The sequence below is a fragment of the Parus major genome, chromosome 1A (genome assembly GCF_001522545.3).
Source record: "Parus major isolate Abel chromosome 1A, Parus_major1.1, whole genome shotgun sequence".
Classification (NCBI taxonomy): Eukaryota; Metazoa; Chordata; class Aves; order Passeriformes; family Paridae; genus Parus; species Parus major.
The window spans coordinates 21,631,528-21,656,389 of NC_031773.1; the positions used below are offsets into that span (position 1 = coordinate 21,631,528).

Genomic DNA, 24,862 nt, shown 5'->3' on the forward strand with positions numbered 1-24,862 from the left:
GAAAATCTAGTGGAATCTTTTTTCCCCCTTTTTTTTTTTTTGTAAGTTGCAATGGAATTTGGCATACCCACTTCCTTGGCTATTTGAAACCAAAGTATTTCACAGAGACAGTGCACATGGTGCCCAGAGATACCAACTTTTCTCTGCAGCCCATCTGACATTAGCAAAGCCCGCAGACATGGTGTGTTTTGTCTCTCTGAGATGGAAAGTACTCAAAGCAAAGAGTGGCTAAAAGGTGACTATAAAACCAGATTAAAGTAAGAGTGCGATGAAGACAATTTACAACTTCTTGGTTCAGCCTGCCAAAGAAAATCACATGTACCTTATTTTCAAGGAAGTTTCTTAAAGAAACTTGAAATTAGTGATGGAATTTTAAGCACTCTCAAGTATCGTAAATAATTGTAGTTTTCATCTGTGAAATTGTCTGGTTTGGTTAAAACTCAAAGCAAACCTGAGGTCTCTGGTAACTCCAGAAGCATATTGCAAGCCTGAATGATGCAAACAGTATTCCCTTTAGCACAAGAAATATCTAGCTACACCATTTTTCTTCTGACAGAATAGTAGCATGCACATTTTTTTCAAAGCTTTCCATTTCCTGAATTGACTTCCAAGACCAAATTGGCATCACAGTTTCAGTTCATACCTCTGAGGTGTCCAAGAACATTCAAACATGGTCATCACATATCTACCTAGTGCCCAAGCTTCTCTATCAAGCACAGTGTAACTCTACACAATAGAGCTACAGTCCTTTGTGCAAGAGATTGGGATTCTTCAGCAGTCTCCTTGAAGTGTTGATCAAATTTCAACAGGAACTGAGAACCAACAGTAATTTATGCCATATTCAGCAGCAAGTGCAAAATGTACTTGTCTTATACTGTGTTCTTTAACAAGCCTGCAGAACAATCAAAACATTACTAGAAGAAAAAAATAGCCTTCACACATACAAGTTTTCTTTAGGAGAGAAAATGATAAAGAAACAAATGTAGCAGGTATGTGTTTTGTTATGTAACATTCTATTGAAAAGCCCTCAGTTATACTGATGAAGTTGGTATGAGAAGTCATGAGGAACCAAACTGATCTGATTTAGTTGTCAAGACTAGGATGAACTACTGTGCTGCATTGTTTTTTACAGAAGGATATAGCTAATGAAAGAATCACCTAACTGTGGAAAATTATCCACACAGCTGAGAAGGGCTATAATTTGGGCTTCTATCCTTACTTTTATCAGAGTTTATATGCTTTATGTTTGTGGAAGAATGCTGGATCAATTCTACATTTAGTGATCACACTTAATAATTAAAAAATGAACTAAGTCAAAGTATTCTTACTGTGATATGGGCCCTCATGCCTCAGATCTTCCACAAGTCTCCTGTTTTCAAGGACTGTGACTGTATATCCATGTTTTGCCAGGATGCGCTGACAGAGCTGACGGTCCGTTTCATGGTGAGCAGCAGGTGCATAGAGAACTGCTCTTCTCGTGTGGCTTCCAAAGTACTGGAGAATGGAGACATCGATCTACAGCAAACACAGTGCAAAGACAATGGTTGTAGGATAGGACATTCCTCAGTGGTATAAAATACAGTTGTTGTTTTTCACAAAATAAAGCATAACTTACTGTGGCAACAGTGAAAATAGTTCTAGTATGATTAAGAATTCTCTTTATATCAGGGACTTGGGACCACAAATTCCTTTTTGTCTGCCTCTCCATTTTTTCTATATTCATTTCAAACTGATACCATAAAGGTCTCAAAGCTCTGTGTAGCACTCAAGGATCTGGGCTGCTCTGGTGAGATGGTAACAGCAATTGCCATCTGACTTCGACTGTGGCTGCGGTCACCTAAACAGAGAGGTCTTGGTAGGTCCCATGTGAAGTGTTCCAAGGAATGTGGGTTCTATGCAGATGGAAATTGCAGGCATCTGAGTTGTGCTGTGCAGCATTATTAAGTAAGAAGAGTACTGGGATAAAATCATACACAGGAATCCTAAACAGAACTGGAGATTACTGTGCTCTAGAAAGTTAAATGTAACCTTGTCAGTCCTTTATTGCCTTATTAGTCCAACACCACCTAGCCCAAAGGAGGACTGGCAGCGAGACTTGTATATAAGAGCAAGTGGAAAGGTATTTGATTTCTCCAGTGAATCCCAAGGAACACTTGGATTATCTACCACTTACTGTCTTCCCATATAGTGCCTAGGGACAATGGCATCTAGAGAAAACCCCTCCTCTATATCTACCCTGGGGTATGAGCTTCTCAAAAGAAAGAAATGGAAAACAGACATCCCAAACACACAGCCATAGTGCAAACATAACATTAACTTCTGAAAAGAGCAAATCATTGAGCCATTGTCATCTGATCTTTGGGTAAGGGAGGTATTTTATGCCTTAAATAAATGTGGTGGGTTAACCCTATCTGGAAGCCAGGTGCCCACCAAAGCAACCCTACCACTCCCCTTTCCAACTGGACAGAGGGAAAAACACAGTGGGTAGAGGTCAGAATAGGGATAGATCATTCATTGATTACTGTCACAGGCAAAACAGACGCAGCTTGGGGAAACTGATTTGTTTGATAATAACTGGAATTAGAATGAGATAATCAGAAATAGAACTAAATCTCAATACACCTTGCTCCCACCCCTCCCTTCTTCCCAGGTTCAACTTCCCTCCCAAATTCTCTACCTCTCCCTCAGTGGAGAAGGGGGGCTGGGACTGGAGGCTTGGTGAATTCATCATCACACATTGTCTCTGCTGCTCTTTCCTTCTCAGCAGGAGGACTCCTCACACTCTTCCCCTGCTTCAGTGTGGAATCCCTCCCATTGGAGACAGTCCTTCATTAACTTCTCCAACATGAGTTCTTCCTACAGTCTGCAATTCTTCAAACTGTTCCAGTGTAGGCCACTTCCAGATCTCTAGTGGTGGATCTAGCTGATGGATCTCTACTCCACTGTGACATCTATGGACTGCAGGAGACAGCCTTCCCCACCACAGTCTTCATCACATTCTGCAGACACCTCTTTGCTCTGGTGCCTGAACTGCTGAACTTCTACCTCCTCCCCCTCTTTCTTCACTGACCCAGTGTCTGCACAGTTGCACAGTCATTTTTCCCCCTTTTTAAATCCGTTATTTCAGAGTTGCTACCACCATCACTGATGGGCTCGACCTTGGCCAGTGACAGGTCTGTCTTGGAACTGGCTGGAATTGACTCTGTGGAACATGGGGGAAGCTTCTGGCAGTTTCTCACAGAAGCCACCCTGGTAGCCTCTCCTACTACCAAAACCTTGCTGTTCAAACCCCAATAAAATAAAGCATAAAAATAGGACGCTCCATGTGGGAATTAGGACACTAATAGCTGCTACAGTCTGACAGTTCTTTTGCAATAAAAACACCATTAAAAACCAAGATTTTATTTTGATGAAAGATAGGGTTGGAAAGTTTTAGGATTGAAATATACCAGAAGGGATTAAATTCAGGACATGAAATTAGTTCTTTGCAAGTTTGTGAATTTCAACCTGACAGTTGTCAGCAGTTTAAAAACTAAGTTATTCTATAACTTCTAAATTTAGTAAGTTTATCACTGGAGATAGGAAGCACTACACAAAAAAAGTCACCACCATTTTTCGCACAGTAAACTAGACTGAAAAGAGATAGATGCTTTGATACAAATAAATGTCATTCAAGATGCATCCGGTTGTTTATAGGCCTGGGATCTAGTGCTAAAGTCACTCTTCACAGCAGTGTATTCCCCGAATGTGGGATGCAGTTTTATGCTGTGCTTGGCTGAAGCGTAAGCTTTTCTGCAGCAGTAAAGAACACAAATATTTCAGAGCCTTTAGCTTCTAACACCAAAGGTTCTTTTGCTCCAGTGCAGTCATTGCCATTCCATGGAAAGTGTTAGGATTACTGATGAAGGAACCCTGAAAAAAGTCTCAATACAACACTGTCAGTCTTCCACATTTGCTAAATGTGCAACCCAAAATTAGTTTAGAAACTGAGATATTCAAGTAAAGGCTGATCACTTGCTGGCCAGAGTAAGCACACATAGCACAGGGTGAAGTCACAGGAACTGTGTTAGGTCGCCTGTTTGACAGCGTTCCTGACATCCCAGAATTTTTAAACACACTGATCAGGTGGCAAGCACAGTGTTAGAGTCTCAGATGGCCATTGCCCACCACAGCAATGCCACCTTTGTCCCCTTCTGCCTTTGCCCCTCCTTCTTCTCCTCTTATCTTCTCGATTTCCTGTTCTCTTGCAGCGCCAGCTGCTGCTGGCAGCCCTTCCTCTCCATTTCCCTTCCTCCCTCCCTGTTCCTAAATCCAGCCCTTGTCCCAGCCCCCCTCTTGTGCTCTCTCTCCTTTCTCTTCCAGGCATTCCAGCCAAATACTTCCTACTTTCCATTTCACTTGCATCGTGGAAGAAACCCAGAAGACAGAGACACCTCTTGCTTTATTTTGCTAGAAAATTCCCTTTTCCATCCACGTGTGCTGCGGGGGCCAGCGCTGCAGGGTGAACTGAGGACACGTGAGGAGTACGGAGGGGCTGCAGACCAGGACATGTCTCTGCTCCTGCTCCATTTTTCCTGGCGATTACAGCTTCTCCCGTCCCTCCCAGCGCGGCCTGGGACGAGGGTCCTGCCTTGGATGCGGCGGCACTTTCTGTGTCTCCCTCCTCACTAACAATTACCACTTTTGTTATACCATGAAAACACACCTTACTTCGTGGGTGCAAAACCTCCCGCAGTGTCACCTCTGAAGTGTTTTGCTTCAAACATAAAGAGATCCTGCCTCAAGCGCCTAGAAACGACCCTGCGCTCAATGCTCCAGGGCCGGCACGCCAGGGCTTCTCGCTCGCACATCTACAAGCTGCTACAGGCCTTGGCCCTGCGGGCCCGAGGCACAAGGGACAGGAGCCAAGCAGCCCTGAGGCGTCCCCAGGGGCTCGGGCCTGCAGCGCCATGCGCCACGGAGGATCCCGCCTCAGCGGCTGCCTTCATGAGGATGCATCTACCTCACGTCTCTGGGGAAGGGCTACAGTGTTTACAGCGCTCTGGTTCGGCAGTGACGAATATTCAACACAACACTCATAGCATAGGAGAAAAAAAAAAAAAAAAGAAAAAAAAAAAAAAGAAAAGAGGAAGTTCAGGCAGCGGCAGCGACCTGGGTCATTTCCACAAAACACAAAGGAAATGGCCCCGAGGGGCCCACGCAGTGCCAGGCTCCCACCGGACAGGGCACAGCACCGGCTTCTGCGGGGGATCAGAGACCTTGCGGCAGCCCTCACAGACCGGGCACAGCACCGGCTCCTGCGGGCGCTTTTCTCGGGACACTCACTGCGGAGACTGCACAAGCCGCCCAGGCCGCCGGGCTCCGCAGCTCCTGCTGCTGCGGGACCGAGCAGGGACACACCGGGCCGTGCCCCAGCCCCCGGGCTGGCTACAGGCGCTGCCCACAGGCACTTCTATCCACCAGCTTCCCAAAGAGCCGCAGCGGCGTCTCTGGGACATGGAAACCGTTCAGGAGTCTAAATTGAACAGCTTGACCTGATGTCTGATCTGGTACTATTAAATAATATGAAGTATTCCCACACCTTTTACGGTACTTGCTTGAGATCCGTGCTTAGTGTTGCCAAATTTATCTTCCCTGCCCCTGTCCTTTCATAGCTGTTTGCAGTCCAGGTTATAAGATGCAGCGTGTTCTCTCTATTTCTTTGCCAAGCCAGTGCTGTGTAGGGTGGGTTGTCACCTACACAGAAGTTTTTTTAAAACATGCCAACTGCATGCTGGTAGCAAGTGATTCCGTACTTTTTTCCAAAGCGTTATACAAAATGGACATATACAAAATCACTGGACATGCTGATCTAATTACTACTAGATGTTTTTTTTAGTATTTCCAATATTATAGCAATAACAGTCATGTTTATGTATTTAAAGAGTCTGCTGGTTTTCATAAAATGTTTCTCAATCATAAATATGAGGTCTGGACAGAGTTAGTACAAGAGAAGCAGCATACAATAGATGAAAATAAGCTGTTCACATATTTCCACATTTTACGGTTCGGATTTTTTTGGCATTCCTATGATTTTAATGTGCAACAGACTCAGATACACAAATAAAAATGGATCCATAACATTTTAAAAATTTGAGAATAATTGGTAAATGGTCAAATGCTTCCATGTTCCAGCCATGTTTTAGTTCTTCCTCAGTTTGAAGACTCAGACTATTTGTTAGCAGGTCGGTTTATTACAGATTCAATGTATCTTACATTAAAGGGATTGCCAAGAACATCTGCAGCCCATGTCATACCTAGAAAATGGTTTGTTTGTCTCCAAGAAATTAATGAGGCTTTACAGCAAGGTTGAGATCTCCTGTATGATTTTGGATGAGACCTAGATCAGCTTTGACATGATATACCTGCTCTTACAGCTTACAAAATACTACACTTAGCTGAATCACTGACCTCATTTAATGAAATTGGCTGTTACAGAGATGATCTACAGCCTTAACAACTGTTCCAAACAAACCAGAATGGGCTGTAAAGTAAATAAAAACACATAAAAATTAATTTTGTAATTTTGTTTTCAGTTTACAGAAAAACATGAAAAGCACAAAAGAAAACAAATTGAGCTCCATTAAAATTTAATAAAGATGCTTTTTAAAAAACCTGTATCGAATGTATACTCCTTTGATGTGTCAACAAACAAGATAAAAGGCCCAGATTATATAATTTGAAATCTGAAGAATTATGTAACCATTCTTGTGCAACTGAAAATAGACATCTACTTTCAGAGTTGCAATTCTTAGTTCAGTCTGTCTGCAACTTCCAGGGAGCTGTAAAGTTCTCTATTAAAAAGAAAATGTTTTGACATTTCCCTTGAAACTGGCATATCCAATTCTAGGTTATGAATGTATAAGGATATAATTGATTCTACTAGTCTCTGAAGTTTTCCTCTATTGTACAGAATTTCTGGGTTGTTCCAAAAAAACTAGAATTTGGTCAGTAACTGAATCTTATGATGAATAATTACTGTTTTTGTTCTGGCCAAGAAGAAAAGAGTGAAGACATTTCAAGATGAAGAGAGCAAAACAGTTCCTTGGCAGTTCTTTCAAATTCCAAGAATATTACATAATTCCATAAATATTGATGCATTGTCTATGCCTGGAAAAGAAGCAAATATACAGTTTGAACTGTTGCCATAGAATTTCACTGACCATCACTTCAACTGCAGAAACAAAATTCTCTATCCTAACATAATGGCCCAACTCATGTTAGCCTAAGCTTGTCCCAGGAAAGAACTCAAAAACTGCTAATCATCTTTTCAGCTACCCAGTTCTGCTGTCATTAGTCCCTGTGTTGATTACAAGCAGCCACTTTTCACACTGAGCTAGCCAAGACTGTCTCAGACTTGGTCTAGTAGCTTCAAATAACTTGACTGCACTTACTTTAACCCCACTGCTTCCTGCAGGTACTGAGCAGCTGAAAAAGAGATGTAAGAGCCACTGTGCAAACCAAAAGGCCTTTGCATGAAAGCAGAGTGCAACAAAAATACCACAAAGGAAAACCGCCCTTATAAAAACAAGGCCAGCACTATTAGCAATATTCACAGGCAGTGAACAGACTAAATTCCCATTTAGCTACCAAAGGAAGTCAGTCACCTTTACTACTAAATACCACCTAGCAGAACAACATTACAAAAAATACATGAATGGGACTCCCAGAAAATGCTGCACTATTAACGAACAACATCAATAAGAAGAGTGATAATAAAAGCTTAGCATGTGGTTCTAATGCCCCAAGCCGCTCATTTATGAGACTATGCAGATGTTTATTAGCTCCAAATGTGACTTCTAAATTCTTTTTTGTGTTTGCATAAAAGTTCACAGAAATAGTAAGTTGTTCATACTACCATTATATTTAAAAGTGGGCATGGCTGCTGTATTAAGAAGAAAGAGAGAAGTTAATTTCCTGTTTCACTTTCTGGAGGATATTTAAATGTGTTTGCTTTATGTTCCGGTGAAGTTCCTAATCAGAAAGGACTGTGTTGAAGAATGAAATGGCTGGAATGTAATTCTGCTTTGAATTGTTTGTTGTATAAATACAGAAAAAGCAATTAGATTATTGGCATTACTTTGATGGCTGTCTTCTGATGACTTTATAAATTCAAGAGCAAAACTGGGGTTATTTGCACAGTCATCACCAACATTCTGAGCAGGAGGTACAGCTATTTTATCAAAATGCTTTATGCCTGCATGTGGTACATGGTACCAAAGGCCCTGTCTTGAGAACAGACAATGAGCCAATGCTACCACTTACCAAAACACCTCATTTTAGAGGAAGTTGCAGTGAAGTCATGAGTGAGAGTCTGCCTCCATTTGCACCTCACATGTCCTTCTCGAAGATCCCTTCCTTCCAAGTCTCCACCCTGCCCCTCTTTCCTGACTGCTACCACAATAGCCTTGCCCTTTATCACCAGAATATCTCTAGCTCTCTGCTTAGTAAAAGTAGCTGTTTCCTTAGTGCCGTTTCATTTTACATTACGAAAGAGGAAAACAAATGTCCTTCTTTCATAGGGCAGAATGTGTCTATGGTATCATTTGGAGGAAATCAGTTGCTGATGCTGTACCCTCCTATGCTGACTGCTTTCTAGTTGCAACAGGTTTCATACTAGCAAAGTTCTTTGTTCTTCTGTGAAAAGTTATCATCCTACTTATTCTATAAAATAGCTTTTAAGCTAAATTTACTTTAAAATGTATCAAACCTTATTATGCATAATGAAATATTTTCTATCCAGAGCTCTCACCATGCTCTATTCTGCATAATAGCAAAAAAAAAAAATAAAAAAATCTCATTCTAACACCCAACTTCAATTCTCCTTTTTCAGATATTTACATTTCAGAAGTTCTCATTAGCTTTGTCCTCTTTTCTTCCCATTTCCATTCTCATCTCACTTTCTCCTTCCTTGCACAAATTCAGCTGCCTCTGTACACAATGTCTTCAGTACTTTCTGAGGTTACTATTACTTTGCAGCTGTAGTTCCCTGTTCTCTTACATCTGCTTCCTATCCCCGTGCCTTCTTCCATAACATACTCCGCTCCTATCTCCTTTGTTGCCTGCTTATTCTGTCTGAAGCAAACATATTCCATAAAAAAACAAATCAATAGGAGACATATCTTTAGAGGATGAAATTCGCTAAATTTGTTTTAAATGTCTGCATTAATTCATGATAAATTTTGCTTTAGATGCAGTCATTTCCATTGACTGTGAAGTCCGGCTATCTGCCTCTGACAGAGTGGAGCACTCAAGTAAAGAGAGGATAATTCCACTCTGGATGTCCAGTGTTCTAATGCTCTAGTAACATTTTCTCAGCTTTTCAGTAATTTCACTGCCAACTTTCAGATATAGATGCCTGAGCCAGTAACCTATGCAAGATGCTTGACTGGATCTTCCTGTAGATGTTGGTTAAGACTAAACCACGATGTTTATCTTTTTTTTCCTTCCTTTTGTACATAGTATCTTTCAGATATGGCCACATCAGGCTGTCATTATCTTGGATCTTTCATACTGTCCACTCCCAGGAAATTATATCCTATCCTATTTGTTCAGAATGAAGCAATAAAAAGCCTTTTCTTATCCTTCCTGTTTGCTCATTTCAGTGTAATTCATCTTTGAGATACATCTTTTACACAAAACATAAGTGGCAAGTTCGAGGCCTTGAAAAGAAGACAGCTTTTTTTCACCACACCTGTGGTATTTCATTTATTTGGATGCCAGCCTGACCCACTCATCAAGTTCTCATACAATCAACTGTGTATCTTTGTTTTCTTGTTCTCTGGCCTAAATGGCCAGGGGATTTGAAGCAAAAGGCCTGTGAGTATCCATGAAACAATCTCCTTCAGGACCAAATTTAAAATCTGAATTTTTTGTTTGTTTGTTTGTTTAAATACATTCACAATGGCTGGAAAGCTAGTAGGCCAAAAAAGTATCTGTCACTGGAGTAAAAACTATAACAGGTGATTAATATTTTCCTCCTCCTTTTTCTCCAGCTGTAGAAGAAATAAGGAAAAGAGACGCTTTTACTTTCCAGGACCAAACAGAAAATCCCATTGCCAGTATGTTGCAGCAGGCTCACAGTTTCAACCAGGCTCACAATTTCAACCTGGATGTAAAACTTAATGGCTTGGGAACTGGGCCTTTTAAGAAAAAAGGAAAAGTGGGTTTGGTTCTTCTCTGACTGGGAAAGCAACTGAACACCAGGTATCTGCACTCCTAAAAGCAGTACAGCCTATATTCCTTCTACCCAGCAGGGATACACCACCTCCCTGGGCAAAATTACCCCTGTGCAGAGACATATTAATTGCCTCTGGCTGAATTAATTCAGAGAGTGGAATCACATCTTAACCAGATAATTAGCTCTTCTCAAAACTGGCCAAGAAGCAGAGCTAAATTATTTAAGATCAGTGCAATCAGCTTGCTGGTACCAAAAGTATTTCTGGCACAATACTGTGCCAGGCAAACTACACAGTGGGCTTATGTGGGCTTTTTTATTTTTGTTGATACCTATTCCAATTTGGATGCTACAGCACCAACTCTTCTCCCTACTATACAAATCCACAAAAATTTCATCATTTGGGAGGTAAGAGTGCCCTGCTAAACCTGCAGACAGTTTGCTGCTAGATGTGATATCACTCTCTACTGCCTTTAATGCTGGAGAATCAAAAATAAGCCTTCTATTTTTCATGCTTCAAATATTAACATTTAATTTTGTACTAGAAAATGTTGACCTCTGTTCCTATGAATTTAAAGCTTCAGGACAAGATCTCCAGCAGCTTTTAAAACTGTGTGATACCAGAGAGAGGAGTACTATAAGCTCTCTCTGGTTTTCCAGGCTATGAATGAAATCTACATTTTTGCAATTTAAAGAAGACAGCTTGCACTATGTGCCTAATAGGAAGAGCTCCATCCCACATAGTTAAAGACACATTTACAGATGTAATTGACAATGTCCATCCCCATGCTTCTTCTACACTTGTCTGTAACTCTCCAAAATGAGGTGGATGTTGACATCAGAAATACATATGATCTCTTCCTTTGCTTCCAATAAATGGCTCATAAAAGATGCCCAGGTTTTTTTTGTTTGTTTGTTTGGTTTGGTTTTGTGGGGTTTTTTGAGGCACTTAGTGCCATGCATACTCTGAATGAAGAAATTACTACATTTTGGAAGGGGATTTTGCCCCTGTAATAGCAATCAGAACCAAATTCTCACAACAGGCTCAACACAGTACTGGTTGTTTTTCTGAAGAAAGCAAGGAAACCTGCCCTATGCAGAAGAGAATCTGCAGTGTCACATGCTATCACTCAAAATCCCCTATGTGCTACCTAAAAATAAATACCATCTCCAGCAGGGTCTTACTTGCCTTAAAATTTATTAATGAACTTTGATTTCATAAGACATGATGTGGTGTTTGCTTTAAGTCACTGCTTAACTGTATAAAAGATTCTTTTTAATGCATTTAAATTTTCTTGCTGGACTATTTATTGAATAAGAATTCATGTATGACTAGTTAATTACAAATGTGAATAACTATATGTTAAAGTATTTTTCCAGGTTCATACATAAAGATTTTAACCAGGGCTTTAATGAAATGTTGTTTCATTAGAGTCAACTAATAGCTTCTGTCAGTGGGCACGTGACTGTAAAATAAAACAGTGTAAAGTTTCAAAAGCAACATCTGTCTTAGATGTTACTGACTGCCCAATAAAATCAAGCCAGATAACAGTTCAGCTGTCTCAATAAGCAGTGGATGAAAACACACAGTTCAAGAACACATTTTCAAAGCAAAGTGGTAGAGATTTTTGGCAATGTTTGTCTTTGCTGTTCTCTGAGATTATTATTCAGCCCACATAACCAGCAGGGAAAGTTGGGAAACAGAGAGCAACATAGAGTAACATCCCAACATGTGCAAGACATTTTGTTCATCATGCTCTGGAGGAAAAATTCAAGACAAACAGGGAGCCAGCTATGGGTGGTCTTAAGAACTTGAAAAGGAATGTGTTAAGGTAGCACAGCCCTTGAAAAAATACCTATAAGGGTTAATATACACACATCTGTACTCAAGGTCCAGCATGTGCATGTGATGGTCACATCCAAACACGTATGCTGGAGAGCATAAGTACAACATGTTGTAAAAACAAAAGCTTTCTTCTTGTTTCAATTGGCCAGCACACCAAGTTCAATGTCAATCTGCCTTTTTTCTCAGGCAATTTGCAAAACAAGATCCTACAGATATTTTCAGCCAAAAATCATACTAGCAAAACTTTGCCATTATTTCACCAGCTCTTACAGACATTAAGTAGCCCAATGTATGAAATGTTCTTTGCCATTACAGTAGCAATGAGTAAAAAGGAATGAACTGTTTCTATAGACATAACCCAGTGCAACCCACGTATGTCAGCTGCGCTTATTTCCCTTTAAGTTGTAATTATTTATGTCATATTGCAGATCAGATCTGAATCTGGGTACCTAATTTACTGAAAGATTATTAAAAAATAAAATTATGACAAATGCACCATGTACTATAAGAAACAAACCAAGTATTTTAAGAGTTAAGGTTAAAGAGTTCACGCCACAGTTATCCCCCATATCTGTTTTTGATTGTTGAAAAAGATGCACTGTACAGCTGTTCTCCTAAAATCAATAATTACTGACCTTTTAGACTATGAACTCTGTCTAATCAAAGAAGCAGACTTGTTTGTTTTTTGGGTTTTTTTTTTAGTTTTTGAACTGCTTCATGTGGTTGCTGTCCATAATTTGTGAGGTTACAATTTTTTTACAGTTCTGCTACAGTTGTGTATATAAAATGTTAGAATAATGATAATTCCACAGTGTACTATCTGCTGCACCGTTAGCAGCTCCTCTATAGGACTGAAGGAAACCTGAAACATTTGTGCTAGTGCTGATCATAGATTCCAGAGTAAAAATAACTACCTCGGTCTGGAGACCATTTAACAAGCCACATTTTCCAACAAAAATAACAGCGTCTCCATTTGTTAGGTTTTAACACCCATCCTAGGAACCCTATACAAAATAAACATGAAGCCAGGTAACTTATGGACAAAGTAAAATTTGTGAGACAGAGATTCCAAAGTATATAATGTGATTTGAAAATAATCTTTTATTTCTCAGATGCAGTTAAATCCAGCTTTTCAGCAGAATCCCAGTAAAGTTCAGAGCTGACGAGCAGATAACTCTAATACAGGACAGCTGCAGTCCCTGTGCCAATTAACAGCCTCAGTCACTTCCATGAAACCCCACTGGCTCCTGATTTACGTGCCTGTACTGTAAAGCCTCTAAACCAATTCCCAGAGCTAAAATAAAGCATGGTCTGTGCAGCAAACTGAAATCTTGCTGGAATCACAGAGCAATGCCATATTTCAGTTGAAGATTTCAGGATTCCTGTGTTAATAGCACACTGAGGAGTTAGTAATGGGAATGTGCTCGTCCATATGCCGCTGTCATTAGATCACCCATTTGTTTGTATACAGATCCAGACTTCCAAGCTTGGGCTAATTTTAGCTGGACTCAGATGATCCTGCCAGACTTGCTATCCCTCGCTTTGCTAATTATTGCTCAGCACTCTGCTCCAGCTGACTTACCTTTTTCACTGTCTCTGAATTGCTGCCAGGGAGGAAGCAGTGAATGGTGCTTGGGGAGACCTCCTTGTATCTTCCTTGCTGTGTTTTAGTCAGTTTGTTGGGTGCAATCCCATTAACAACTGCTGAAAGGATGCTGCTGGACATGAGAGGAGTCAGGGTCTGGCAGAACAGACAGAGGGCCACTACTAAGGCCAGAAGGAAGGGACGAGGGCGACAAAGCCTGCGGCATCTGGGGACTTGCCCACAAACCATGGCCTCTTTGCCAACCTCACTTTGTCCTTTGCCACATTGCAGATGCAGTCCAAGTAGCCACGTCTTGCCAGGGTAAAAAAAGTCAGAAGCACACTTTACCCAAAACTAGTGTGAATTTTCCCATTTCTGCTGCTGAATGTTTTCCTGGTGCCAGGCAAGAAGTCACGAGTTGCAGAGGAGCTGAGGTTTGAGGAACACCTTCCCATGGAGTTACTGGAACAACCTGTGAAAAAACAACAAGTGAGTGGCAGCAAACAGCAGCATGCCATGGGACATCCTGCAAGGAGCTGTGGAGAGCTCTTCCACTCCCTGCTCTCAGAAAAACAAACCTGCCAGCAGACAGGTGAGGAACAGAAATCCTCACCCCCTTTACAAAAGGAACTGCTTACTCAGCCAGACAATAGTGTTTAAGAAAGCAAGAGGTTAAAGCTTAATGTGTCCTGTCCACAGCTGAAAAAAGTAAGAGAGTGTACCAACTTTGTGAACAATCATTTGCTGTTTTTTCTCTCTTGCATTCTCAATTCCCACTTTGTTTTTACAGTTTCCTTCGTTTCAGTCCTTTTAAATTTCCTTCTTCCTGTTAGAAGGCACAGCTTTCTCTCTAAAAGTGATAATTTATCTGAAAACTGACAGACTATGAAGATTTTCATTTGCATTTGTTTTGTCCAGATTGCAAGTTCAGAGTTAGGTTTACTTACTTGGTTCTTACCCTGTTTGAAGTTTTCCGTTCTCCTCTAATGGGCTGCTGATTAAAACCACTTGGAACAACCCTGGCTCATGATCCCAGCTCGTCTCACACACTCAGGAGGCAGGCACACGCACATAACACACACCATCTGAAGCCAGTTGGACCACAGACTTCATATAAATAAGGGCTGGACTGCTCGGAGGGTGGAGCTAAACTGGCTCTGCTCAGAGCAGGCACAGGGTTTGGAGACAGAGCCTGAGGTCTGCTCGGGGGATGAAGGGTATCCTTGCTTATGCTGCATGCCTCGAAACCACCATCACTGCAATTTTTAGAAAACTGTTGTTACAGTGATTAGCCTAATTGAAACAATATTAATATCTTTCAGGGAGAAGCACCTGCAGTATTTTAATCCAGATTAACAAAAAATGTTGCAAACTAAGCAGATTTACTTGGACATAAACATCAGTGACAAAGCAGTCAGTGTCAGTACTTTTCCTTAGTAGATGTAATATCTCATAGCAGAATATAAATAAAACTTCTTGCTGATGTCAAAGAGGGAGAGAAAGGAGGGTGGACAAAAATACTCTGATGAAAGCACTTAGTATCTAAGCCACAGAAGGTCTTAGTTACTACTTCCCCCTACTGACACAGGACAGGGACGAGACAGATGGGAACAGTTCACAAACTGTTATATTTATAGACCAGAACTTCTAATATAATCAAGTTATTTTAGCTAAAAATATCTGTTTATAAGTAATCTATTTTATCTTCCATCCTTAGTTAATGATTTTTTGAAAAGACAGTTCTTCCTACACTGCCTCATATATAAGAAATGAATGTTGTTACAGTAACTTTGAGCCAATCTACAGTTTGGCAGCTGCAGCAGCACTACCAAATTAGAGGCCTAAAAACAGCAAGGAAGGATAGACTATATATTTTTTGAATATTTTTTTTTTATTTAGCTTTAAAATTCCAACACCCCCCGGCCCCAATCAAACTAAAGCTATTAGTTTGCAGACAAAGAAAAATGCTGTCAAAGTGATTGAACACTTCATGCAGGACCTTAGTGGTTGCACACACTGCGTTTTAGTTTTATGTCTGGAATTGTAGTTACCTGAATTAGACTCCTGGGTTATCCTGAGCAAGAGAAGACTACTCCAACTGCCTGTGCCCTGCTGTGATATATGCTTATAAACCACAGAGGAACTCCCATCTTTGCTCTCTGGAGACATGTTGCTTGTGCTCCTTCCTTCCCTGCGCACCAATTCACATCCTCAGGCCCTGCTCCAGCCAGCCTGTGCTGCAAAACCTCTAGCATGCCAACAAATCTGGCTAGAGGATATCAGAAAACCATGGGTACTCCCTGCAGCTGTCTGTGGGGTAGCTGTCTTCCATCCAATGGAGAGGGATACTCAGGAAGCTGGTACACTCAAAGGAGGATTGCAGAGACACTACTGGCCAGCCTACCTGGGAGCCACACTAATGCCATCAACAGAGGAGGAGACTTCCTTTATTCTTATAAGGTATTGTCCTGAAGATTTTGGCATGCCCAGATTTCTGGGCACAAAACCACCAGCTGTGTGGGCGGCATCTGCATGGCTGTCAACTTCTCTCAGATTTCTAGTGAGGGTATTTTAGTCAGAGCTTTATGGGTTATTCCTAGAAGAATAACCCATAATAAAAACTCGATTAAAATAATTTTATATAGATTTGCCTTAATGGTTGTTTTGTAATGTGGAGCTCATACCTCCTTGGAGAATCCCACTCTAGAACAAAGTAATCTTCTCTGTTCCCAACCCCTGCTCCCTCAGTTACGTTCAGCACAGAGAGTAATCATGTTCCCCCCTCCAGCCCAACATCATGTTTCCCTTTCAGCCATTTAAGTAAAGTCTTTATCCTTGCATTTCCCCCCGTCTCATAGTCAATTCACCCTTCCTGCAACCCCAAAACCATTCATGGGTCCCAAGACTTCAGGGCAAGCGGGGAACAGATGAAGGAGGTATCAGCAGAGGCAGGCATATGACTCTGTGTCCTGTATATTCCTGGGAATCAACCTTCTATGCATCTGTGCTATTGTTACTTTGTCCCCCGCCTTTCTGCTACCACTGTCCACCCCACAGCGGCCAGGGAGGCAGGGGAGGTAGTCTAGCTTGCCAGAGGAGACCCTAAAAACGAGGCTCTTTCCCTTTGCTGAGATGGCAGTCGCAGCTTTATTTCTTGGGATCCTTCGGAGTGAAGTTGCAGGAGGGAAAGAGGAAGAGGAATGGACAGGCACTCCTTTTTCAGGACAGGGGAAAGGGGTGGGGGGAATTTACCAGTAAGGGGAACCGGGGAGAACAAGATAAGGAAAAGAACTTACAAGTCTACATTTTTGAGGGTACATTCTTTGGGTCATACCATTTTTCCTAACTGCATTACAACACATCTGCTTTCCCCAGATGTTCTGAGGAGTGAGCTGGATTTTTCTCTAACTTTTGGTTTCTTTTCATGACAACAGCATGTCATGCCCATTTCTTAGGATGTAAATACTTTCCTCAGTCACATCTAGAGTGCAATGTACCCGATTCCTGTTATCTTTTGAATCAGGATCCCACGACATCTCTGGGCTTACATGTCTACGGGCTTACATGTCTACTGACTTACCTGGCCCCAATCTGACACTAAAGAAATTAAGCTAGGACTACTGCATATGGGGACTCATTTCCCTGGCATTAACTAGTCTTTTAGGAAAAGGATATAAGTGGATATGGGTCTCAAATTCACAAGGAAGATTCTTCAGTATATAATATTCAAATAACTTGGTAAGATCAGGACTATCCAGCTAAGTATTTATATTCATAGGTATATGTGTGTGTTTCAGAATTTCTAGCAGAAAGGTGTAAATCTCCTCTTTTTGATATACAAAACAAGCTTAGTATTGATTTCCTGTTTGAGATTCCCTGACCTGTTCCTTCCAGTAGCTGCTCCCATTGCATGGATTAAGGGCTCTCTAGTCTGTTTACCTCTTCCTATTTCTCCCTCTCACTCAGGACTTCTTGCCTGGCTGCCTACAGCAGCCAACTACTGTCCTGCTCAGCATGAGGCAAAGCCTTGCAGGGACCGCCTCTGCCAAAAGCAGCAAGCCATGACTGTCAAAAGTGATCTCCAGTGCTTGCAGACAGAATCCCAGTTCCATCTGCATCATCTGGCATAGACTCAAAGTGTTTAAAACTACCCTGACACAGAAAAGGTGAGAAGAAGGTCACAAGACTTACTAAAAAATTACCAGGGTCTGGGATTTGAGAGGATTTAGCCAAGGTGCCATGCAGGCATGTGAAGTTCACTATTCATCACTCACTGTTCACTGGGTTTTGACTCGGCTCATACACACACAGCTTCCATTTTACATGAGTCTCCATGTTTGATCAGTGGTGAAAGCTAGTGGCCACTGAAAAATTATTTCCATGATCTAAACAGTAACCTGGGAGAAAATATTAGGCACAGAAAGTTAGCAGGAATTTAAGGCCAGCTGAATACATACATCTTACACATGCTTAACTTCACTCAGAGATCTAACATAAACCATAAATTAAGTCTAGGTATAAGTGCTTGTAAGATGAAGTCTTGATACAAGAAAACTATTTAGCATCAGTAATTTCACTATAGAGAGGTTGCCAAAAACAAAATATGTTTTAAAAAAACCTTTTCACAATTGTTCTTTTTCTGGAAAAAGTTTCAAATTTCAAAGCATAGCATCCTAGCATCCATTTCTGTGAGAGATGAGATCACATGAAAAATAAGTGCAAACTGATAATTTCTAAATTAACTGATAGTCAAGTGCTTGTAACCATCTGTCATCTTCACAGAGCAAACCTACATGCAATTTTCATTTTTTATGCTCAACTCTTTAATTTCTTTTTTATTTTCTAGTTTGCTAAAAATTGTGTTAAGGGACATAAATTCTCACTAACTTCAAAAATTAGTTAAAAGCTTCAGGAATAGTAGGCCTTAATAGCACTGTAAATATTCAAGCAAAGCATCTTGTTAAGCTGTGTTGGAGAAAACCAGCTCAGCTGCACCCTCCCTGATTTTTTACTTCTTATATTCAATCCAGACTGCAATTAGATTTGTAGTGTCTTTAAGCCTGTGTGTGGTCCCATTATAAGCAGAAGAAAAGAACAAAATGAAGAAGAGACAAAAAATACAGTAATTGTTCTGAAGTGAAAATCAATCCCAGCACAATAAAAGCCCAGATTGTCTCTCCTTGTCTCATCCATAGAACCATGTAAGCATTAGTGAGTATGATTTTGCTCTCCTCCAAAAAACAAAGATTCATGTCTGAATCCCGCTTAAACTCAGCTCTCTGATCTTAGTTCACATTGAACGCAGGCAAGCAGAGAATCACAGAATCAGCTGTGTTGGAAGGGATCCATAAGGATCATTGAATTCAGCTCCTGCCCTGCACAACACTATCCCCAGGATTCACACCATGTGCCCAAGAGCATTGTCCAAACACCTCTTAATTCTCTCAAGCTGGTGCTGTGACCACTGCCCTGGGGAGCCTGTTCCAGTGCCCAAACACCCTCTGGGTGAAGAACCTTTTTCTAACATCCAACCTAAACATCCCTGACACAACCTCTGGCCATTCCTCCACGTCCTGTCACTGGTCACTATAGAGAAGAGATCAGTGCCCTTCCTCTTCCGCTCATGAGAAAATTGTAGACTGTGATGAGGTTTCACCTCAGTCTCCTTCAGGCTCAGCAGACCAAATTACCTCAGCTGCTCCTCAAACAGCTTTCCCTCTCAAGGCACTTCCCCTTCCTTGTGACCCTCCTTTGGGAACTGTCCGGTAGCTTTATACCTTATATTGTAACACCCAAAACTGCCCCCAGCACTCGAGCTGAGGCCACCCCAGTGCAGAGCAGAGTGGGACTTGCCTGGCTGGCCATGCTGTGCCTGGTGCCTGCCAGGACACTGCTGGCTCTTGACATGTTTAACTTGTCAGCAACCAGGACCCCCAGGGCTGCGTTCCACCGCTGAGAGGGGCAAAACAACTGCCCTGGACCCTGGAGTCTCAGAGCTCAGGCAGCCACTAAGCACCAACAGGAAAGAAAACAGGACGGGTCTTCGTTTAGCAAAATCCAGGATCCTTTACTGAGCCAGGGACCAAGGCATGGAAGGAAGAGAGAGTCGTGGGTTTTATATGCCAGGGTAGGGTTGGAGTTCAGGGTCAGGGTTCAATAGCAAGAGGAGCAGGGGACAGCAAAGGAGTGGGTTGAGGACAACCAATGGGAAGAACTAAGGTGGGAACACTGCAGTAGAATTTAAACCAACCAGGGTACAGGAAAAGAACATTCTGGAGCCATTGCTTATCTGGCAAAATGGGGTGGAGTGTCTTTTCCTGGGCTTGCAGGGGCATGCCCCATAGGGTGGAGGGGTGGAATCTCCTTTAAGTCATGCTCCTCACCCAATGCTGTCTGTTTTAAGTAGAATCCCTGCCTCCCGGAGTGGGGGCCAGGTCCCTTTCTGCAGTGCTGTTGTCCAATATCACATTCCCCAGTCTGTCCGTATATTTAGGGTAGCCCTATCCCAAAAGCAGAATCTCACATTTTCCTTACCTCTGGTCCTGCTCTTTCCCTTCCTCTCTTCCTACTGGTGGAGCTTCTCATTAGATCTTCCATGAGAAGGAACTCAGCTGGGCTGTTTTCTGCCATGTGAGAGAATTGAATTGATAGTGGGCCCTCATGCTGGTACAGGTCAAGCCGCAAGTGAACATTATTGAAAGATGATGCAAACAGAGGAACGGAACAGGACCTTTTAGGTGGTGGCAAAGCTTGATACTCAGCTCATCAGATTACCAAACCTACCAGCTTCCCTAAAGTTTAGGTAGAATCCGGGCAAACTGAGTTACTTGTTCAGAAACATCTCTGTATCTCAGCCATGTTCATCACTACTTGTTTTGGCAGAAAAGGTTACAGTGAAACAGAGGTATCTATTTATTTATATATGTTAATAATACAGCAAGTTGCTTGACATGAGGATACAGGAAAGCATTCGAAGACCAAAGTCTTATTAAATATACTGGTTCCTGCTTAAAAAGCAATTTTGAATGTCATGAGGAAAAAATCAGCAAATTCTCTGCTTCTCCCTGTCTACAGTTATTTGCTGACATAATCCCCTTGATGCAGTTATTCAGAGATAACAGAGATTTATGGATTTTGTAGCCAATTTGATTGCTCAAAATCACTAGTTACTGCTGAGAAATGCATAAGAATCAGTAGTAATCAAAAAGTGCCCAGATAGGCTGCAAAAACATGGAACAAAGTGAAATACCTCATGACCTCTGACAACATCTGTGTTCCTTTTTACTTTAAGTAATTATTTTGTGATGCTCCACATCATTTCTCTGGCATCTTGTTGGTCCTCCTCTTCTTCACACTTCAGGTTAAAGTATCTGAACTTCCATTCTTAAGTCTTCCTCTCCCTACAAATGTTTTCTAATTGTATCTCTGTTGTCTCTCAAGACCATTCTCTTATTTTAACACGTTTCTTTTTTTAAAATGATCTCTTTGCTTAGGTGATCTCTATCCTTCTTATTGTCTTTCAGTTATATTTTCTGTGTTTATTATATGAAAGGCATTTGCACAAATACTCTTCTACTTTCTCATGCACTTCTGTTGCAAGCAGAGCTCTTTCTTCACTGCTTTGTACCTACAGAAGGGCTGTGAAGTGCAAAGTTGTACTTTAAGTGCACGGTACTATTTTCCTTGCAGTCTTTCCTAGCTGCATATACTCAGATGAAAATGTTATCAAAATGACCAGTGCGAGTGGAAAGAACATGAGAATACCAGTGTCATTGACTCTGTCCTAGGCTCTCCATTCCTGTTCAAATGATGTCTGCAGAGAGGGTGTTTCTGTTCCTCACTTACTGGTGCATGTATGGGAACACCTGCCCCACACCAGGCCTGTGCCCTCCTCCCTTAGCACCAGCTCAGGAAAGCTCCCATGAAAAGGAGATGCTTTCAGTCTCATAATCTGAAGGTCATGAGTTCAATCCTCACACAGGGCACCCCTGTGTAAAATGTCCTGTGTTTTATCTGGTTCTTTTCCTTAAGGTCGGGATTAATGAGCAAGAGAGACGGTTTTCATGTTTGGACTCAGTTGTTTATTTTTTCTTATCTATAGTACTATTCTCACAGACAGTGTGTTTGTCTGCACACTAAGCTAACAGTCTAAAAAGTGGAGTCTCAGGTATCTCTCTCCAAGGCCTTTAAAGTGTCAACTACCCAAGTATAAAATGCCAACTAATTTATTTTTATTTTTAACCTAATAACTAAACACTCATGTTCCACACTGTGGATTTTTCTATTTAATCATACAATATTACTAAAATCCATGAAGAAGAAGGTGAAAGAACAAGGCAAGCTAACACCCTAAAACCTCCATCTTGTTATGTATATATTACTATATTCTAAAACCTTAAAGTCTAAATTTTCCACTAAGTGATATAACGTACTTCTATTTAAACTACACATTTACAATCTTAATTCTGTCTATCAATTTTAGAAGATTTTTCCATGACCTCAGATCAAATACAGTGTTCTTTTGTGGGTCTGTGCCTGTTAGCAGAGAAAGCATGAAAGTCTTTGTACCCAGCATTCCAACAGATGGGGAGAGGGGGAGCAAGAGGTAGGTATACAAGTTTGGAGGCTAGTGCTGGGGGGAATTCCTCAGTCAGACCTCCAGAGTGAGAGCAGGATGTAAATAGTGGCCTATGCAGTGGGAATGCATGATGCTTGCAAGCCAACCATGGAGTTGTTTGAACAAGAGCAACAAATATGAAAGTAAAGGATCATTCTGTAAGGGCATTTTGCATTGGGAAGAGAAGCATTTACAAATGTATTTAATTGTAATGTTTAAATTTCTGCATTTTGTTTGTTTTTAATTTTTTCTATTTTCTGTCTTGATAAACTCCAAATGTAGAATGAAAATGTTGTAGTTCTCCAGGTCCTGTCACGAAATCTTTCATCTTCTTCTGTGTAAACTAATTTCATTGCCATGTTCCCTTTTCACTTTAGTCTGGCTTTATTATGTAGCTAGCCAAGACTAGTGGTGGTTTTGTGGTTTTTTTTCTGCTGTTCTACACCATAGGTGGACCCAATTCAGTCCAAATAGATGAAAGCCAAGGTCACTCAAGAATTCATGACAATCACCCCCAAGCACTGTTTTTTATACAGTTGCCTCTCAGAAGCAGTATCGGTTCCAAATAAACTTCCTTTAAGAAGATGCCATAGAAAAATACAATTAGACTCCTTGTTCCATAAACACTCCTCTTCCAATTCACCCTCTAAACTCTGTTTGGTTCTGTCTCTTTCTATTTAGCTGCCTTTCTTTTTTTTTTACTGCTTTTATGATAAAGAAAGTATCTTTCTTTAGCAAAGTGATTGCTTTGCTGAGACCACTCAGACTTTGGCATGACTGTCCCAGTATCTTCTAGGTTTAGTGGTCCTCTGATGCTCCTTTGCAGCAAGGAAAATTAAAGTCTCCTACAAACAATTTTTTTCATCTCTGTTGTGTCCATTACACAAGGACACAATGCTCTCAGGTACCTAGAGCTGTTTGTGCTGTCCTCTGGATGATTTAGTCTGTGCTGGTGCAGATGGGGTGCCTGCCACCAGCAGCCTTGACAAACAAGCTCTGTAGTTTTGGACCAATTTTTCCAGGTGCCAATCATTTCAGACATTTTGGTCATTACATTTTTGTTCATCCCAGTACAGTAAATATCCATGCAAACATAAAAGTTAAACCATATCATGGCCACTGAGTTCAGAAGATGTGTGGATGTTTTAGGCACAAGGGAACAAGAACTTGATTTCTTCCTATCAAAAGGCTTTGTACTGATGGATATTTGTTTAACAGAGCTCTTCCGCTAGGAAGGAGAGTTTTAAGGCAACCACATTACACAGAAATGTTGACTAAATGCTCAACTGTGCCTCTCAAGCCACCCATAGATTTAACTAACCCCATCAAGGCCAGACATTATTATATATGCCAGAGTATATAACAGTTTATAACAGTTGTTGCATTCTCATGGTGCTGGCAGAATATACAATAACCCAGCACAGAAATGTGTCACCTGGGGCATTCCACATATTGTGAATGTATATGAGGAATTATTGTACAAGTGAATAGAATACATAAGGATGCAAGACATGCTATTTGTTGTTCTTATGGATAGGCAGGATAAGATAACAGTATACTTCTTAACTTCTTGACCTAATTATAACAGTACAGCTTCTTTCACAAGTCCAGCTGCCACAGCCTGATTGTTGCAGAACAAGGTAACAGCAACCACTGCAGCACAGAAGTTACTTTAAAATACCTTTAAGTACGTTACGTCTTTTAAGCACTGACTTTTGATAGCCTACTCAACATAGTATTTCTGAAAGTAAAGCTGAAATTTAGATTTAGCCATTTTTACATCTTACAAAGCCAGGTGGCCTGAATAAATAGAGTGAAGGAGGCTGCACAGAACATCTGCATTGCAGCTGGCACGAGGTCTGATGAGTTCTTTGTGTCCTGCCCCATGCAGAGTCACTACACTGCCTCTCAGCTCTGGCCTCATGGGCTGCACAGCTTGCTTAAAATGCGCCTGGTGGGCTTGAAAGCTGAAACTGGGGAGGGATGTCATGTGGAACTGCTGTGGTACAGCTGGGAGAAGGCTGAACATCACGCTGTCAGTGGGTGATCTTGACCACTTTGATTGAACAGGTCATGTATTAAACTAGCATTCCAGGCAAAGGTCTGTTGAAAAACCAAGGTTTAAAGAAGATATTTCTCAGGTCTAAGAGATTTAAATGTTTCGTTGTCATTTTTCAATATTTCACACATAATTTGAATTGTCTAGAGGGACTGAAAAGTGAATAAAAGCATTTTTGTTCTTTGTCTCATTGCCAGTTTGTTGGAGCCTGTTTCTTTTGTGGGTTGTTTTGTTATATTTTTAATTTATGGAGTTCTGTTTTATGACTAGAGGTAGATGTAGATGTACTCAGGATTTAATTTTGAAATAAGTTAAAAATATAACCAAAATATAACCAAATCAGAATTGCTCTGAAATACAGTATGAAGTAGTTGAATAACTGCCTAATACAATTTTTTAGTTAATCACTATTTCTGTAAAACTATATTTTGATGGACTTTTAAAACTAAAGTATATTAAAGAGACTCTTTGCTTTGGAAAATAATCTAAAACCAGGTAGTGCCAACACCAAAAATTAATAAAATGTATATAAGGCTGAA

General features: G+C 41.0%; 1 protein-coding gene across 4 annotated transcripts in view; it reads right to left on the bottom strand.

Moving 5' to 3' along the window:
* Positions 1-24,862, bottom strand: part of CPED1 (cadherin like and PC-esterase domain containing 1) — a 164,101-nt gene that overhangs the window by 134,024 nt on the left and 5,215 nt on the right. For 2 of the 4 annotated variants that reach the window (XM_033514493.1, XM_033514494.1), the window contains 3 exons: positions 20,182-20,270; positions 13,645-14,119; positions 1,329-1,515 (listed from right to left, as the gene is read on the bottom strand). In XM_033514493.1, the coding sequence (XP_033370384.1) occupies positions 1,329-1,515; positions 13,645-13,896 (439 nt within the window). In that variant the 5' untranslated portion in view covers positions 13,897-14,119; positions 20,182-20,270. Of the gene's footprint in view, positions 1-1,328; positions 1,516-13,644; positions 14,120-14,594; positions 14,888-20,181; positions 20,271-24,862 lie in introns of those variants that run through there. The other 2 variants (XM_033514495.1, XM_015627442.3) reach the window with 2 other exon arrangements.